General features: G+C 39.1%; 1 protein-coding gene across 1 annotated transcript in view; it reads left to right on the top strand.

Moving 5' to 3' along the window:
- The window catches only part of STK32B (serine/threonine kinase 32B), a 180,204-nt gene that overhangs the window by 77,600 nt on the left and 82,761 nt on the right, over positions 1-19,843 (top strand). The window contains exon 4 of the mRNA XM_040593883.1: positions 17,796-17,969. Coding sequence (XP_040449817.1) covers positions 17,796-17,969 — 174 coding nt within the window. The remainder of the gene's footprint in view (positions 1-17,795; positions 17,970-19,843) is intronic.

Here is a 19,843-nt window from a genome sequence, read left to right as displayed (position 1 = left end):
GTATCTTTCTGCTCTCATTTGCTATAGTGTGTAAATTGCCATCAGCCTCTGTTAGAAGCTTTAGTTAATGTGTACAACAAAGTGGTGTTTCTTCGTTGGCCCCAGTCCCAACACAAAATGTTTTTCAGTCCTAGAGTAGGTTATTAAAGGAATATATTCTTTCCATTGTCCTGTCCAATTTAGCTGCAGCTGCCAGCCTTAGCACCAAGAGTCAGGTCCTGCAATTATTACTTCAAATTAAGACAAATACAACTTGAGGGGACAGCTTATAATGATTTTTCTCTTAGTGTGCAGTAAGATAAATTTGCTGTTATTGGAGCTGGCTGGAATTTTTCAAGGAAAATGAGGGAAAGCCTCAATTAAAGTGAATCAAATGTTCTGAAGACATGTGTCAAGATAAAATTTTGTTGGAAACCTGCCCCCTTCTCATCTTGCTTGGAAGACTGTTAGATGGCCAGACTTTAGACTCCTTTGATAGCGGGCTGTGAAGAAGAAAGAACTCCCAGACTGGCTTTCTGCTCCTTCCCCTGTATGCAGACTGCTGGATTGCCTGAGCCAGAAGATCTACACCCACCCTGGTGTCCAGACTTCCCAGCTCTGGAGCTATTGTATCAGCAGGCTGGTGCCTCTCCTGCACCCCATGGGGACAAGCTCCATAGCAGCGTGGAAGCTCAGAAGCTCCTGCTGCAAGTTTTCTTCAGGAAATATCTAAAGCTAATGCTTGGGTTCCTGTACCTCCAGAAACCCTTTCCACCTCTCCTCTTGTATCATGACTTTAATACCAATACCTCCACCCTCCCCACCACCACCATCACCTATCATTATCATTATCTTTTTTGTTTTGTTTTGTTTTGTTTTGTTTTTAAGTGCCAAAACTTTTGTGCTTTCTCTGTGGAGGTATTTCTACCAGCTTTTGTAGTGCTCAGAAACAGGGTTCAAAAGAGAAAAAAAAACCAAAAAACATAAACCCCTAGGATTTCCATGAATGTTTTGCCCATCAGTGAACTAAAATTTGAAGCACTGTTGCTTACATTTCTGCCTCCCTCCTATTTTCTTTATAAAGAAACAGGCTGAGGGAGATTCAAGGTAAGATCAGGCCATACATGTGCTGAGGCAGGAAGGTCAGAAAAGAAGCACCACTCAATCCTGTCCTACTAAGCCACTGCAAAAAGCAACTGTTCAGCCATTAGCTCAGCAATACAGAGAAAAGACTGTAGCTTTTCAGCTGTAGATTTGGGCATCCACAACAACTGCATCAAACTTATTCCCTGTCCCATCTTCCTGACCAGTAACACAAGCTACCTCTGGCAGGAGTCCTGTTAGTGGGGCTGGGCATGCATCCAGGGAAGTCTTCATGACAGACACTAAGTCCATTGATAGCTACTGTATACAATTAATGTCTGCTGCATCTTGCTTTATTCTAAATATTTAAATAGTGATTCAAGAAGCCCTACATGTGGAAGTTGGGAAGTAGTGCATGAGAGGAAGTATGTTGCTTTCAGTATTACTCCTTCATATCTGCTTCTGTTTGTGTCAGGAGACAAGATGCCTGGTGACATAGGCTCTGGGTGCAGCCCTGAAGTTAATGATACCTCCTTTGTGCAATCTTGCTTTTGAAAGTGATCCTCTTTGCTGTCATGGGGTCTCTCCCTTGCTCCTGACAGTTTGACATGCTCCTCCTCTCTGCACCTCTGTTAGGCTAAGCACTGTTACCACAAATATCATCACTCTGCCATGTTAAAATTAAAAAAAGAAGAGTAAACATTGAAGGCTTGACAGATAATTTTGCAGAATGTATTTAAATGTCTGAGGTGAGATAGCATGATAGTAGTTGACAACTGAAGTTCCTTCTTGGTGATTACTCTGAATCAACTTGATAAATTCATCTGTAAACTAGGAAGCCAAGAGTTATCTTAGTTTTATAACAAATCTTAACATTTATTTTGACTATAATTGGAATTGGGAAAACAAGATACTGAACCTGAGTGACAATAACATTCGATTATTCATATTCTGAAATAAAATTATGTCATGAATAAAACACTGCTCTTTGGTGGCAGTTACAATGAATAAAGAACAGTGAATCACTGATATTAGTTCCCAGAAAATTTAAACAAAGAGAAGACAGGCAGAATTAGAGTTTATTATTGTTTTCACATGATGAGATCATAAAACCCCATTCTTGGGCAGACAAACTGAAGAAGCACATCCTATCTGACGGGTATGTTTGTGCCAGGTGCTCTGCCTGGAGGATGATGCAAGGAAGACCTAACCTAGCAGCAGCTGCCCTTCTCCTGGATGCTCTCCTAAGACAGACAGTACACTCACTTAGAGATTTGGCCAATTCAGGGCACTGAACTTGGATAAAGTAATGCAGTAAAAGGTGTTTTTCCTTTTTTTTTTTTTTTTTTTATTTAAAGATATAGTTTTCCCCAGGATCTAAGGACTGTACCAAACCTCTTCTGTTTCTGCTGAGAGAATGGAATAACTGCCCTAACGTAGTGCTCACAGTGCTGTGCATTTCAGAAAGCAAAAAGACCCAAAAGATCTGCCAAGGGAAGATGTTCCGTTTCACATGCTAAGAAAAGGAGGGGACGTGAACATGTGGCATACAGACAAAATACAAATGGAAGCACCTCAGTTCCTATGGCAATGGGTATGGCACAAGAACTGCCCTGAAACAGAATACAAAGAAACTTGGGGTTTGGTTATCTGACTGCTTGTATTCAAATTAATTTAGTTGAAAAGGCTGCCAGCTGAATAACAACCATAGGTACTTCCTGGCCTGCATCCGTACAGTGATGTCAGCCCATGCAGGTTACTTTGCGACCAGCTGTGTGTCTGATCACTACACCATGCGCGCCAATTAAATTACTTAAAATTATATAGGAGTAAGATGTGTTAAAGAGGAGATTTTTGAGCACCTTTTCTTCCTCTAGGTTTCTTTGATATGCTGGTATTAATGTAGACACAGCAATATCAAAAGATAAAAAAAAAAAAAAAAAAAAAGGACAGGGAAAGTGCCTATGATTATTTAATTTTACTTATTCCTTTATTTATAACTGCCTTAAAGAACCTCCTTTTTACTTCAAAATCTCTAACCTAAAGGCTTCCTCATTCTTTCCATGTCTCCTTGCAGTAAATCTTGTTCTTGTTAAAGAAGAAGGTGTCATTTACAAGAAACTGAACATTAACCAAAAGCTTCTTCAAAAGGGTGTTGAGGAACAGAGAAAGAAAATTAGAGAAATTTTCATTATTTGCTTTTTTCCTGGTTTATGCATCATAACATATTACATTTGCAACTCAATACTTTTCCTCTCTCTCTAATGTGAATAGATAAAGGTCTGTTTTCCTGGAGCTAAATGTAAAATAAATTAAGTGATGAGAAGCAAGATATACACCACAGTTAAAGGAAGGAACTCAGTACTTGCAAGACCAGCACAAGCCAGAAATTCTGTCTTACATTTTCCTTTAATGGTTAAACAAAAAATGTGCACTGTCAGTCATATTTATCAACCCTTCTGTAGCAGTCAAAAATGTACATGTGAACGTGATGCACTGATCATATTAGGGACTTCCCAAAACAGAAGAGACAAACTCTAGAGGACTTGAATTCTTCCGAGCTGACTTCAGACATCAGCCTTGTCCCCTTGGGCTACCTCTGTAATCAATGGGAAAAAGAAGGAATCTCTGGAGAGTAGTTAGCACACCTGTGATAAGGATTATCTACTTACTACACAGTGATCCTGGAGAAACTACTCTTTTAACCCAAAGCACATTAATAATGTTGTTTCATGCTGCATGGGGAATCACTTAAATCACACTGCTAACTTACGTCCCTTCTAGAATTGATCATAAGGAAATTTTTGTGGGGAAAAATTAGCTTTAAGGTGAAACTGAAAACAGCTTTCTGTCCTCAGTTAAAATGACAGAGACAATAAGCTTGATTTGCTCTGCACTATATCACATTACGATTTATTTTGCTTCCTCTTTTGGGCTGGGGAAACTCGCAAAATAACTTTTATGCTAATTAAGAAGGTAAGCCTGAAATGAGCTAGTAAAGATTCAACAGAGGGAGCAGTGTTTCGGGACAACTTGTTTAACTTATTTTAACATTTTGGAAATGTTCACAATTTAAAAACAGAGTACATAATACTAAAAGGAATGTCTGGATTCACTGAAAATGTTAGTATGCATTTACATGTGATTAAAAGCATGATGTTTCAGCACTGAAGTTTTAAATTAACCTGTTTATTAACAGAAAATAGGAGATGCTGCTTGGGTGAAACCTTCTGAGTGGCTGGTTTTATTCACGAGAGATAGTATTGGAGTCGAGCAGATTCTGTGGAAAACCAGCTGAAAAGTGTTTGGGTATTTCTAACAAAAACAAAAGATGAACCATTAATTGCAGTAGGAGAGATAGATTTTAGTCTACAGTGAAGTCAGGCAGAGGAAAGGATGTAATTGGGAATTGTCCCGTTCCAGTGAGACAACTAGCTACAGAAGGTGTACATTGGCAAGGTAAGCTTGACCTGTTTTTCTAGGTCATGTACAAGGAAAAATGAAGGGTTTTGTGTAGCTCAGAGGAAAACCTTGTTCATGCCTAAATAAATAAAAAAGAAAAGCAGTATTTTAAGCCTCTCAACCCATGCAGAGTGCCTCACACACACCAACACACGTAAACAATCACTACGATATCTAAGGTTACATACAGCCAGGACATAATGCCTATTCTTAACTCCAAAATGTGTTCATTTATTTTTAATTCAGTGACATTTTTTATGTGCTGAAGGTTATATTTTGTTATGATTAGAGCTTAACGGTGACTGCTGCAACTTTGATGTTTCTTTGCCTCATAAACCTGAAAGAAGTCTCTTATAAAATTATCTCTAAACTAGAACAGTGTTTGAAGTTAAAAATAGAGAAGGTTTGGAAATCATTTGTAACCTGTAAAAAGTATGACTGCTGAACTTTGGGTTCCACCAAAGTGTCAGTCCAGAATTGCATCAGCCTTTTTCCAATAGCTGCTCTTGGCCCAGAAAAACCTCATTGTTAAGTATTATAAAACTTTGGATTATTTAGTCTGGTTGAAATCCTTGTTTAGCAATTAGTGTTTATCTGTATTTAGAAATATTGGTAACTAATTTTTCCCCCCCGCTAATGAAAATGAGGTATTGCAAAATTTAAAATAATGAGGTTGTGAGAAAGAAGGAAGGGAAAGGGAGGAAATTCTCCATGAGACAAACATTTGGTCAAACTCCATTCTTCAACACTCTTTTTATTGTATGTAGCCCTAGTTTCGACAGCCAATCAGTTAGCTGCTGTACAATCACAGTATTTTTTAATCTGGAAGTGACCTCTTGAGTTCATCTAATCCGAACCCCCAGCTCAAGAAGAGTCACCTAAGGCAGGTTGCCCAGCTGGGATTTTAGTGTCGCCCCAAATGAAGACTCCACAGCCCCTCTGGACAACCTGTTTGTGTTTGACAATGCTCACAGTGAAGAAGTATTTCCTTGTGTTCAGATGGAATTAATGTGTTTTAATTTGTACCCATTGCCTCTTGTCCTATTACTGGGCACCACTGAGAAGCCTCTGCCTCCCTCTTCTTCCTTGTCTCTGTCTGTCAGGTATTTATACATATTGATGAGATCTCCTGTGAGGCTTTACTTCTCCAGGTTGAACAGTGCCAGCTCTCCCAGCATTTTCTCACATGAAAAACGCTCCAGTCCTTTAATCATCTTTGTGGCCCTGCATGGGACTCTTTCCTGTACTGAGAAGCCCAGAACTGGATACAGTACTTCAGTACTGCAGCACCTCATGGGTGCTGAGAAGAGAGGAAGGATCACCCCACTTGACCTGCTGGCAACATTCCTCCTAATGCAGCTTAGGATGCTGTTGGCCTGCTTTACTGCAAGGGCACACTGCTGGCTTCTGGACACCTCAGTGTTCATTAGCAGCCCAAGACCATTTTCTGCAAGGCTGCTTTCCAGTCAGTCAGGCCCAGCATGTAGTGTTGCATAGGGTTGTTGTTGTTCCTCCTCAGGTGCATGTTTTACCTTGTTGAATTTCAGGAGATTTCCCCTTGTAAATCTGTGCTGATGATTCCAAATTACAGTCATGTCCTTCATGTGTTTGGAAATGATCTCCAGGATTAGTTCCTTCATCACCTTCCAAGCGATTGAGGTGAGGCTGACCAGATCGTTCTTCTTGCCCTTCCTGAGGACAGGAGTGACATTTGCTTTTCCCCAGTCTTCAGCCACCTCTCCCAGCTGTCATGACCTTCTAAAGACATTTGACAGTGACCTCAAAATTAAATCAGCCAGCTCCCTCAACATTCACGGGTGCAGTTCATCAGGCCCCATGGATTTCAATATGTCTAGTTCATTTAAGTGCTACCTAACATGGTCCTCCTCCACCTAGGGTCTTTCTTGCTCCAGGTTTTCCTTGCCCTTTACATCTATTGCCAGACTCAACTCCAGGTAAGCTTTCGCTTTCCTAACCATATCCCTGCAAGATCGGACAGCAACTCTGTGTTCTTCCTGGGTTACCTGCCCCCACTTCTACCTCTTGTATACTTCTTACCTCTGTTTGAGTTCAGTTAGGATCTTCTTGCTCATCCGTGCTGGCTTCCTACTGCCTTTGTTTGATTTTCTACTCATGGGGATGGACCATAATTTACGAATATACCAAGTTTTGCAAGTTAAAGACTGACTTGGCTTTCCATCTCAAACTTGGTCCATGTTTTCAGTCCATTATTCCCAATGACCTTTTCCCTTGTCCACATCTTTCCCAAGAACCTACTTTTCTTGGTGAGCTGTTTCCTGTATTGGTAATGGAGCACCTGTGTGGGTAGTTTCCCTGAGTCCTACACATATGCTGTCTGTTGCTTGTGTTTGAGACAAGCAGGGGACAAGAGAGACTGGTTGGCACTGTACAAATAATTGCTACTGCTGTAGTGCCATGTGCATATGAAGTGATATAAATTGGCAGTGATAATAACATAAAATGATAATGAAGAACTTGGCAAACATTCACCAAGTCACACAGAGCACATTTTCAATGCAGCTGTATGGATTTTAGAGACTGCATTCAGATGAAAATATCAGCAAATCCCAAGTGCCTTCTATATATGCTCTTATTCACTCAACCAGAATAGAGCTCTCACGTAATTGTGATGTACCTACTGTAAAGCAGGCTATACATAAACAGGAGATAGTGGAGACTATTCTTTAATCCCCTCAACAAAATACATATGAAAGATAAAATACTGGTGGGGGGGGGGATTGATGAAGAATGAAGCTGACTTTGGACTCAGAGTGTAAATCTGAGTGAACTTAGTGAAAGCTGTTGTGTCCTTCCTGATAACAAAACAATTAAAATGAGCTTTGATGATATTACATCCAAGTCTGCTAAAAATCCTAAACAAATAGACTGAGACATGAGCCTATTTTGCATTCATTTGCAAGTCTTACTTTATCATTGATCTAATCATATTTGAGAAAACACAGACTTTATCATGAGACTGTGCCATTAAGTCTACAAGTATATGAGCAAATGAGCCAGAAAAGTAATTAATTTTCTCCTGAAAAACAAATGAATAGAAAGGACTTTTAGAGATGGACCGCTTGGAAAAATGAATCACTTAATATATGGGAATAAACATGTTGTCAGTCATAGTAATTGCTAGCAGTGTGGCTATGTGGTAGTTTTTCTACTTTCAGTCATTCACAATGCACCAAAAACTCATCTTATTTGCTTGAAAATTTCTAGGCCTCAAACAAATGTTTGTGAAGGTTTCAACTAATGCTACTCCTTGTCTCAAAAGTTACGCCTTGCAGTGGTCTTTCTTGGAGTAAGTTCATCCAACCCTTGCCTACAAGATTTGTGAAACTATCATTGCTCCTGGGTTAAGGACCAGAGCTGGGACATGACCCTGCTGAGCTGAGGAACGGAATTAATTGCAGTCTTCCACTACCCAATGATGGGTGTGGTAGTGATGACATAAAGATAGCAGTATCTAGAGATGGAGAAAACCACTTTTCCAAAGAGATGCACACTGAAAGGATGAGTAACAAGAGTGAAATGGTGCAGCAAGAGAAATTTCAACTGGTGTAAGCAAAAGTGTCTTCAAAATTCAGTGAGTAGCTGCAACATGCTTCCTATAGAGGCTGTGGAGGTTCCATCCTTGGAGATTTTCAAAACTGCCCTGGACAAGGAACTGGCAACCTGACCTAAGTTTGAAATTAGCCCTGTTTTGAGCAGAAGTTTGGACTTGTTGACCTCTAGAAATCCCTTCCCCCCAAAATTATTCTGCATATCTGTCTTAATGTTCAGCGAACACTACTTAAACACAATGTAAAAGATCTCACATAACTGTGGGCCATATGCAAACCCTGGCTTTAAGCTCTTCACCTCCAGTTTAGAGGAGCAGAAAACAGTCCAAACAGTAAGAACTCTAATTTAGTAGATGACCAGCTACATTTAATCACATGGTTTCTCTACCATACCAGAGAAGACACCATGATTAAGAAGCAAAATATCCACAGTTACCACCATAACCCATATCTCAAAAAACCTCTCGCTCTGCTAGCATGTGCAAAATCAGAGGCAGAAATAAAGGAGCTTCCTTTAGATGTAGCAAAGTGCTGCTTGATTACAGCCAGCTGAAGCAGTAAAAGAGAAGCTGCTTTAAGGCAAACGACCTGAAATGATCAGGACTCACAAAGAACTTGAACAGTTCAAACCAGCGTTGATCAATACACATGTAAAAATACATTAATGAGGTTTATTTCAGTAGGTGAAAGCAAAGTGCATAGTAAACCAACAAAAAGCAGTTATTTTTGCTTTTTGCTTTGATATGTGTAGTCCATTACCATTCTTTTCAGCCTGTTGCATGGTTGCATAGCTCGTGATGAGCTGAGCAAACGTTGTGGCAGTGCACATAGGAATGACAAGCAGTTGTTTCTCAAATCAGAGGTTTGTGGCCTTCTCTCCTCAACCTCCTGGAGGAAGAAAGAGACTTCTTCTGCACGTGTGGATGAATACTAAACTGTCTTTAATTGATTACCCTTAGCTGGTTGGAAGCTAATATTAATAGGTGTTGGTTACGTGAATATATACTGTACTACTAAAGTCTGTAATATGTCTCTTACTGCCTTTGTTAAGACAGAAATTCTTTGCATCTTTCAACTTCATTTCAGGCCAGTTTTTATTAGCTGTCCCATTTTTTCACATCAGCACTAAACAGGGTTTGAGAAGATGTTTCAAATAAACACAACTTAATTCTTTATGAAAGAGTTTTCCTGTTCTCAAAAGTTTTCTTACATAAACTTGAATTATATTTTTATATATTTCTAAAGAAATAAAGGAAGTAATTGTCCTTTGTTAACAGCATTTGGAGAAATGACTCTTGCCTTTCAGAGTTTGAAAATAAACATATTTGCATTTCTTTGCAGCAATGGACTTCTATTAAATATTTCCCAAGTACAAACTGCAAATTCCAATAATCAATGTTTATAAATTTTTCAAAAAGACAAAAGAAATCTATATAAATGTAAGCAAAATAGACATTATGAAGGAACGTGTCCAACATTCCTTCATAATTACTTGTATATTTGTATTTAAAAGTTCATAAATCTTAGGGGTTCATCTTTTGAGGCTTGTCCTTGGCTGGCAGAACACACAAACCTGACATTATTTTGATTAGCTTGAATACCTCATTTTATGAAATATGTAATTCAGAGGTAAGTATATGCTATTCCCAGTCACAGTGGGTATAAAATAGTTTTCAGCATAACTTTTCAGTGTACCTTTTCAGCACAGGCAGGTTTAAAACTTATGATGTATGAATAAATAAAGTTGCTCTTTTTGGTACCCATACTATACCTATACCTATACCTGTACCAGCCTATACTATAACTATGTTATATCCCACTATACCTATACAAGGGAGTTTTGGACCTATATTTTTCTTCTCTACCTAGTTGTTCAGGGTATGGTTCTTTGGCAAATGCCAAATTATTCAAGCCTGTAAGTGATATGTTCTTTTTCAGTACAGCAAGTCTTGGGTGAGCTTATGGCTGCTTAACAATGGATGAGAAGTATTCTAGAATATAGTTAGACAAATTGGACTATTGGGAAAAAAAAAAAAATAAATCAAGGCAAGCATATCAAGAAATAGTGACACCAGGATCACTAATTATGCCCTGTACTTGTATAAGTACATTATGGAAGAATCTTCTTAATTTCAGAGTAATGCATTACCTGTACATGATGGTGATGATGATGCGAGTTGCTTATAACGTCATAAAGTCATTCTTAATATCTTAAAATTTTAAGTACTGTATGCTATGCTATACTTTAATGTCATACAGGTTTAAATTTTCTTTACCAATCAAACATTTCTACATGGTATAATCTACAGCTTGAAGTGTAAATAATTTTGTTAGCTTTTAATGTACTTTTTTACCAATTCCAAGCACAAAATTCCCTAGATTTAGAGGCTAAAGTGATGAATTTTTACTAATTTTGCAATTGCTTTTTTATCTATATATTCACGCAAAACCTGTTCCTATTTCTCTGCTACCTAATGCATACTGCTTGTCATAAATTACACTACCAAATTGTTTTCTACAGCTGTTTACTTCTTTCAGGTAAATAAGTGTAATAAGGCTGTGTGCTACACTTCTGCAGTATATTTTACTTTATAAAGGAAAGATAAAATGTTGATTTTCTATCTCAGCAAAATACAAACCCCTTTGTATATAAAGTCTGCTTGTACGAATTACAAGCCAGTTAGATATGGGATCTTAGATACTTGTAACATTAATTTTAGTAAATTTTATTATATTATTGGTACTTAGGTACCTGGTGACTTCTTTATGCTATGTGTCATGCAGAGAGTACAGAATAATTTCTCTGTCCCCAAAAGCTTCGACAACAAGCAGAAGAACTGGGAAAGCTCCCAGAGCAGTGCTTGCATTAGAAGGGTGAGAAGGTAGTGCAGCTGGGCAGCTACATCCCCATTTCACCCTGCCCCAGCTGCAGTTGCATTTGCTGTGACTTGTAGTCTTGTGAGTGTGCTGCCCTGACCATTTCGTCTTATAATTCCTAGAGACTCTAATATCATTTTCCATTGTTCTCTATCCAGAGTAATTTTTAATGCATTCTTATTTTGTGCAAGCCTTAAGAACTTTGCAGAAGCCAGTTGTGTCTTCGTATGCTCATGACATTCACTGGGCATCTTTATCACGTAAAGACAGCTGCAGCATTTATTTCCTCTGTTTAGTGATGTAGCAAGATGATTCCTTCAAATTAGGGGTCATGTAGAACAATACATAAAGCGAAACCAGAGTAAGTCAGTAACAGTTTTGCTGGTAAAAATTAGTTTCATTTATGTGAAAGCCAAGCAGAATCAGCTGTGGTAACATGATGCTTCACATTAGTTTTCCAGCAGAAAGCAGGTCTTCATTCAAAAGCTTGTCCTAAAGTAAAAGACCCAATATTCAGCTTTGCTGTACCTTCCAGAAAGGTACTTCCCAGACTTTAGGATCCACAGCTTGCTGGCATAGCTTCCTAGGAGATTGCTGTAGTGCTGAGAGCCTACTGCTTCGGGAAATTTTCTTGTGAGATAAAGACTCTAGGAGATTTGGAGACCCCTGGAAATATCAGAGCTCCAAGCCCCGAGAGCCTGGTTTGGGGTAAGGGCTCTGGCATTTGAACTCCCTCGTGAAGTTTAAAGTCTACTTTTTAACCACAAAGAATAAATTCTCATTGACTAATGGGGTTAGTAGTAACTCGGGTAATTCAAACCCCATTTGAACACTCAAGATGACAGCACCACTGCAGCACTGTGAGTGAAGCTGACTCTTCCCAGAGAAGCTGGTACATTCACACAACACCGCACAGGGGTGGCTAGCTCAGATTCAGGAGGCCAGACTAGCCTAACTAGACCAGACTCATGCTTTGCCAGAGGTAATAAAATCTGCTTTCACAAAAAGGCCAACACTGTGGTGCCACAGCTAACCTTGTGTCTGGGTGAGGTGGCTTCTTTGGACCTAGCTCAGACATCTCCATGAGACTGCAGTAGGCAGTCGGCAGTCAAGATGCAGCCACAGGGTCTCTCTGAAGGACACCAGTGTGATCAGTTAATAAGGGTCAATCCATTACCTGCCTTGGACCTGTCTCTTGGACAAGCTGAATTGGCTTATGGAAGTTATTCCCTCTTGGGATCTGTTAGTGTTTGAGAGGTTCCTTAAGGCTTTGCTAATCCAGGCCAGTGTTGAGCAGCTCTGCAGCAGGAATTGAGAGGGGCTCACAGAGAGACCTGCAGGGCACCAAGACATGACTTGGCGTTCCTTGTTTTGACTGCAGTTAGGAACCAAGGCACTGCCACAGCTCTCTGCTTTGCACTGTTCTGGGACATCTAGATCTACACTGGGAAAATCTACAGTCACTAAGGACTTCATCTTGCTAAAATAATTACCTCCTCCCTTTAATGCTACCAGGGGAAAACTGGAAAAAGATCCTTATTAAAATTTGTAATTAGAAGCTACCAAGACTTAATAATTTATCATATTCAGTAGAGAGCAGAGGTGTTATCTGAGTGTCTGAACTGTGCATATCTTGCTTTAACTGATTAACCTCAGATTTATGAAGTTTGGTTTGGGCTTAATGATGAAATTTTTGTAATGTGTTTTTACTCTTAAAGTCATATATAAAATATCCATCATGATGTCCTTTTCCCCAGGTAATACATATGAAACAAGAACTGTGGATACTGGGTGCCTCGTCTGGCAGGATTTCAATGAAAAATTACGCTAGCTAACTAAGATGAAGGAATGCAAAGAGGACAAATGATCTTAATAATTCATCCTTGACTGCTTTTGCGAAGAGACAGAGATACAAAGAATAAACAAATAGGATATAAACGTTAAGAAAAAGTTATTATTAAACCGAATATACAGATATAAATCTGGAAACAGATATATTCAAGTGTTTCGTTTAAATTTGTTTCCATGGAGGATTTTCTTCAATGGTAGTTTATCTTCCTGAAGATAATCAAAAATCCAATTCGCTCTTGCTAGGGGCATTATTATTTTATCTTAATTTGGAGAAAGCTGATTCTAATGCATTAAAACTTTTTTCAAGCAAGAGAAAGCAGAGACTATCTCTGTAATTAGAACAGTTTTCCTACAACTGGTTCATGACACTACTTAAAAAACCAAGAAACACACACACAAATTTACTCCAAGTTACTTACTATTTCATTTCAAGGAGGATTAAAATTTCATCTTTACATTAACTTAGTAATGTATCATTAGTATTCAATATCAGTCACAATGCTATTATTTATTCATTAGGTATTTCTCAGTCACCTGCTTAACATAAAAATCCCAACCAACTTCTGATTTTACTTCAAAAACCAATCAGCCCTTTTGTATGTCATTTGCCTTTGAGCAGATAAGAAGCTTACAGAAGTAAAATTACAGTGCTTACTCAAAAAACTAATCTCCACTCGGTTGATTTGCCACCAGCCCTTCCCTAACCTGCAGCAATATTTTCAAAGATTCATATTTCCTATGGCAAATATTTCACTTGTTGTCAATTTCAATTCTTAGACCAATAAATCAAACCCACTTTTCTTGAAACATTGAAAAAGCAAGAAGCTAAAAGGGAATACATCATTTCTTATGTAAAGGAAGAATACTGGATTTGTGTAGGGGGGAGGGACAGAGAACTAGACTACTTGTGACATGACAAACAAAACAGGTCAGGAGCTGGTACACCATGTCCTGCAAGTTCTTAATGCAGAGCAGGAGCAACAGCATTTGAAACCCACCTGCACAGAGGGACCCGGAGTAACTCTGTAGAGGAATGAAGCTGGGTTAATTAACATTGATAATATACAGCTGTGGGCTGGCCTCAGGGGCGGTGGGTTGGCCGATGTAGATAAGGTGCAGCTGTGGCTGGTTCTGTTAAGAGGTTGGGCAGCCAAGGAGAGAGCAAGTGCACACATGTGTGCATGCCCGTGTGTGTGCATGTGGCCTGGATGAGGAGAGACTAGAAGTCAGCAGAGGGATTGGCATGAAGAGTATGTTGGTATGAGATGGTAAAAGACCTTGTTGTAGCTTGATAGTTTGGAGAGTGCTGTGACACAACTCCTGCCCTGTTTTCAAATTAGAAACCTGTAACTGCAGGAGCTACTCAGTAGAGTGACCATCAGTTCCACAGACCTGCTCTTTGCCACGTCAAAGCTCTCTTCTAGGTCGTAGACACATAATTTCACCAGGATTAACTCATTTACCTTTCAGGAAAAACTCTTGGCATGGTTTTGCAGCACATTTAATTACATTGTGGTCTGATCCAGATAGCTGGAGAAATGCCATCCATGCAGGTTTGACCCAACTGGATCGAATGTGCAGGGAAGACATCATTATCCCTGGCTATTAATGATGTCTGTCAGGTGTGATATAATTAAGAGTAGGTGAAGAAGTCCTGATATACTGAACGTATCCATTCACAGTACCTGTTCTTTCCAACGGGGCCCATACAGTTTATACCTTAACTACACCACTATACACAACACTTCTGACAGGACCAACAGAGTTACCACAGATAGATATTGGTACAAATGAAAGAAAAATCTGGTGCCAAGTGGAAGAGAACATCGGAGAGGATATACAGAGCTCCTCAAGAGCTGTGTCTCTGTGTGCATCATTTTAGCTTCAATATCTAAATAAAACTGGCCTATGCTCTGTTCACAGGTCATGACAGATTATAGAATACCAGCTTGGAAGGGACCTCAGGGATCATCTGGTTCAATGTTTCTTGGCAAAAACATGGTCTAGACAAGCCAAATCTTAAGTGTCTGATACAGGAGGGCTGATGACTGTAAATATTAGCCATACTTCTGAATCTCCTCAGGTTTGGTTTTAGTTTTTTTTTTTTTGTTTGTTTGGGTTCAAAACACTTTGTTCTAGATGTACGGTCACCTATGAAAACCTTGTAGCTCTGTTTGTAGGGATTGCACTTACCTTAATGTTTACCTGAGAGGCAAAGCGTAGTAGCAGAAGACCAACTGTCCACTAATGAGTAAGTCAGGTCCCTGTACAAAACCTATCTCTGGCATGGAGTCCCAGAGATGCCAGAGTCCCTGAAAGTCCTGGAGCAGTGAATGGGTAGAGGTTGATTGACTTCTGGAAGAAAGCTTTATGTATCTCCATAATGTTCTTTGCTCCTCCTTGTCATCTCTCTGGTGACTCCCAGGCTAGTTAGATATCTATTCTGACCTGGTGTGGTTGCTCTTACATTGCTATGGAGTGTGAGTAGAACTGACACGCAACCCTCTGCACCTGACTGTAGATATGCTCTTCTATGCAAAGAGTATTATTTCCTCACATAACAAAATAGGATAGAATATCAGCTCATTCCAGTTCAACATTTTGATCTCTCTTTTAATTCATTAACAATTCACAAATGCACCAAAAACTTGCCTGGGAGGTGACACAGGACCACCACTCCCCACTCACATGCACAGGAAACCAAAGCACACCAGCAGAAACACGTGCTTGGAGTGAACACCCAGTTCCATCCAGTGTTAGCTTTTGCCTGGCTGTGGACAAGATTTCAGATTTATTTCTGGATTTTTCTGATGGCTCTTTTATCTAAACTAAACATTCATGGATACACTTTGAAACACACTCACAATTTTACCAGAAAAGGAAATCATCATTGAATTTAAAAGCGAGTTCACAGCAGTCACTCTTTACCCTGCCTTCATCCTCTGCCTTATGGTGGCTGAATGACTCAAAAAATGACTCAAGACATTTTCCTTCGCAAGATTAGAGTTGCATCAGAACCATTTCCACTGACATGTAAGCCTATGATTTTAGATATCACGAGTGCTCTTTAGTCTCAGACTAGAAACAATATTTCACTTACACATTTAAGTAGAGATTTCAATCCATAATTTTAATTTTGGATTTTTTTTTCTTTTTGTATAGAAAGGAACCAGACAAAATGTACACTTTACTCAAGTGGTAACTGAAGGAAAAAAACCCATCTCTCATTACATCTGCTCAGTGCTACAACTATTTTATTTAAAATAATATCAGTGTCAAAAAAGAAAAAAGTATCTTAAACATAGCTACATATTTAAGCTTTCCTTTTGCAATTGCTCCAAGCTCAGTAATGCACAACATTCAGTGTAATTTGAATATAATTGAAGACTTCTGCTTCTTTAGTGTGTGTGTGTGTGTGTGTGTTATGAAATTCTGAGTCTCTGGAGGTGAGCAGACACCATGTGACACCTACTTTACTATTTTGCTTCAGAGATTTGGCTTATTGAGAAGTAAGCTTAATGCAAATAAAATGGCTTTCCCCTCCTGGCATTTGGCAAGCATGCAGAAATGTAACAGAAGAGCAGAGTACCTGGAGACACTTGCTTCTCAGAACTGTGTTCAGAAAGAATAGCAAGCATTTAAATTCAAAATGAACCATCCGTGACAACCCTTAAGCAGTGCCTCATTTCAGAAAGTGCAAGCCTGGGAATGAAAGTGAAACTGTCGTTTCTGTCAATTAAATAACTACGTAACTGTCAATTAAAATAATCTAATAAAGATTTTTCTGCCTTTAGGAGGAAGGTGGGCACAGATTTTCTGGAAGCCCACTCTTTTTCATTTCCTTAGCATATATTTCACAGTTCAGGAGAACTGAATCACATCTGTAGCCAGCATAGTTTACACACCTCATGGGAGTAAAGGTGATGGAAGAGGCGCTATCACTGTGGATCACCTCTCACCAGTTCATATCTACCATTGGATATGAATTCTAAAGCAATTTCCAAGAGAAGAGTGACTTCATAGAAATAAGGCATTCACCATTCCCCATTTGGGAAATCTAAAATACTGTATCTTAGACAGTTGCATTCAGAAATGAAAACCAGAGAGTTTCTGTCAGTTTACTCAGATCAGAAATAAACAGAGAAAGGGCAGCACAGCCAAGGTAAGTAGAAACACATGGCAATTCCTGCTTGCCCAGGCACTATGTATACACTGTACACTGGCTGGCTACACCTTTGGATTTACAGGATTTAAATCAGATCAGAATTTGGTCCTCAGAGTATTCAACAGGCAGTTCTGGGAAAGGAGCCAGAAGAATTCAGTCAGTAACCATGAAGACTCTGTCATTTTATAAGATATAAGTTGCAAACTGAAAAAATATGTATTGTTAGGCAGTAAAATTACGGTTTTATTTCTTATTGAATTTGAAGCTGCCCTGCAAGCTGTAGAAAACACTCAGCTAATAGAACATTGTGTGTATTTATTGAATCTGGAAAATACTCCTGGGACAGCAGCTCTCGTATCCTGCCAGGATGCTTTCCATAGGCGCCGAGCTACAGTTGTACATGTGTGAATACCAAGTGTGTTTCAAGGCCTTTCATTTCATTGCTGCTATTTTGTAAGCCATTTTGTCAACCAAATGGGTATATGGTTATTAAAAATATAAACACCAGAAAGGTGTTTTAAATACTATTTTATCCACATTCAGGTGTTAATCTATGGTTAAAGCAAGATAGTAGTATGGCAGCAGTTCAAGCTGTGCTTGCCTTGAATATGCAGAGCCCTACCGCAAAGTCTGGTTGCAGAAGGACCACAACAGTAAGAACCCAGTGTCTGCCTTTTGAGCAAATCGTGGGCTTCCCATGGAGAGACCTACTCACTGGCAGCTACCCCAGGGCACGGCTCTGGCTGTGTCACCAACCCTGAGAGCTCAGCTGTACCTCTTTCTTCCAGGTATTCCTTTCAAGATGAAGAAGACATGTTCATGGTGGTTGATCTCTTACTGGGAGGCGATCTGCGTTACCATTTGCAGCAGAATGTCCACTTTAATGAGGGAACTGTTAAGCTATACATTTGTGAGCTGGCGCTTTCCTTGGATTATTTGCAGAGATACCACATCATTCACAGGTGAGTGAACTTCATCTGAGGGATGGGTTGATGCCTTTTGGCAGAGCAGAGGAATTTTAGCACATATCTGATTCCACGGTTCTGTTTATTCAAAACTTCTGAAAAGTTGTCATTATTATCCAAGGGTGGAATTTGGCTCTGAAAAGGGGTTTTTAAGTCTTTTCTTTCTTCCTTGAGCCATTCAGTAGCCCCATATCCTTCTCATACTACTCTTTTATTCTTCTGATCTCATATTATGCTGTATGGTTTTTACTATGGTCTTTAAACACTAAACACAACCCATAACAGCATCCCAGCTGCTTTTAATTTATTTTTAGTTCTCCAGTGCCCCAGTGTTCCCGAACACAAAAATGTTGTAATCCAGTACAACAACTTCACAGAACAACATCATGGAAAGGTCACAAAACCAAAGACTGAGAATAAAGAATTATTTGTTTACTTGCAGAATCTGCATGAAGGTCAGGAGGAGGAAAAAAGGTGGGGAAAAATTAAGAGAAATAGTAGAAATAAATTTGAACAGGGATAGATGGTGCATCCTTTTTGCACTTCTTATATTACAACAATCTGTTATTTTTACTGTCTTATAGCTGGCAAACATAGAATTCATGACAAAAAAGGTGTCAAGCATCAGTGTCTGTTTTCCTTCAACAATTTGACGTTTAACTGAAGCAGCAGGGTGATGTCTTTTTTTATGTTAACACAGCAACAGTGAAATTACAAAATTATGGACTCGAGCCTCTATTTTACTATTTTGGGGCTGAATTCAGGATAGTCCTTCCTGATTTACAGTGGTCCAAATAAAAAAATGATTAGTTTTTTGTGTTACTGAAGCTGGATGTGACTTTCAGAGGCAAAACTAAACTAAGCTGTGCCATAGCATCAGAGAATTGTAGAATCATTTAGGTTGGAAAAGACCGTTGAGATCATCAAGTCCAACTGTTAATGCAGCACTTCCAAGTCCATCACTAAACCGTGTCCCTAAGTACCACAACTATGTGTTATTTAAACACCTCCAGGGATGCTGATTCTGTCACCTCCCTGGGAAGCTTGCTTCAACCCTTGACCACTCTTTCAGGGAACAAATGTTTCCTAATATTCAGTCTAATCCTCCCCTGGCACAACCTGAGCCCATTTCCTACTGTCCAGCTTGTTATCTGGGAGAAGAAACCTACCCGCCCCCCACCTACAACCTCCTTTCAGGTAGCTGTAGAGGGTAATAGGATCTTCTATAAACAAGTTCCTTCAAATATATTATTTGAGAATTTTCATCCCATTCAGAGCTGCTTCATGATTTTGCAATAAAGAACTAATAAAAAGCATGATCTGACTTTCTGAAGAGGGAGGGTCTGTATAAAATCTCTCTGATCTGAGGTACAGTGGTAGATGGGTGTTCTGTATTACTGAAACTGTACAAGACAAAATTTAAGTAAATATTGCAGCAGTTGTTTTGCTTGCAATTAAAACACCCACAAAAGTTGCAAGCAATTTCTGAAACTTTGTACCTTTAACACACTGTTATTATTTTAGTACATTTCCATGTATTTTGCATACGTTTTCCTTTCTCAGTGAATATTTTAAAAATGGAGCTCAGAATTTCAGCTGACCTTTGTTTCTATGCCTTAAGGAATGTTGACGAGCATTTTTCTCACCCTCATTTTAATGTTGACACATTTTATGCAAATAAGCTGTCAAAACATTCATAAGAGAATCCAGTTCATAATCAAAATTTGTATTTTGCTACAAGCCTATGACTTAACAATGTTTCACAGAAAGGCCTGTGAAAGCTGGCAGATATCTTGAGAGAATGAAGGTCTGCATTGAAGCTTTTTATATTTTTTGTGACAGTGTCTGCATTGCCATGGTCCAACTGTGAA

Source organism: Falco naumanni, chromosome 1 (genome assembly GCF_017639655.2).
Source record: "Falco naumanni isolate bFalNau1 chromosome 1, bFalNau1.pat, whole genome shotgun sequence".
Taxonomy (NCBI): domain Eukaryota; kingdom Metazoa; phylum Chordata; class Aves; order Falconiformes; family Falconidae; genus Falco; species Falco naumanni.
The sequence above is the reverse complement of the archived record's forward strand: the minus strand, read 5'-3'. Positions and strand labels throughout refer to the sequence as shown.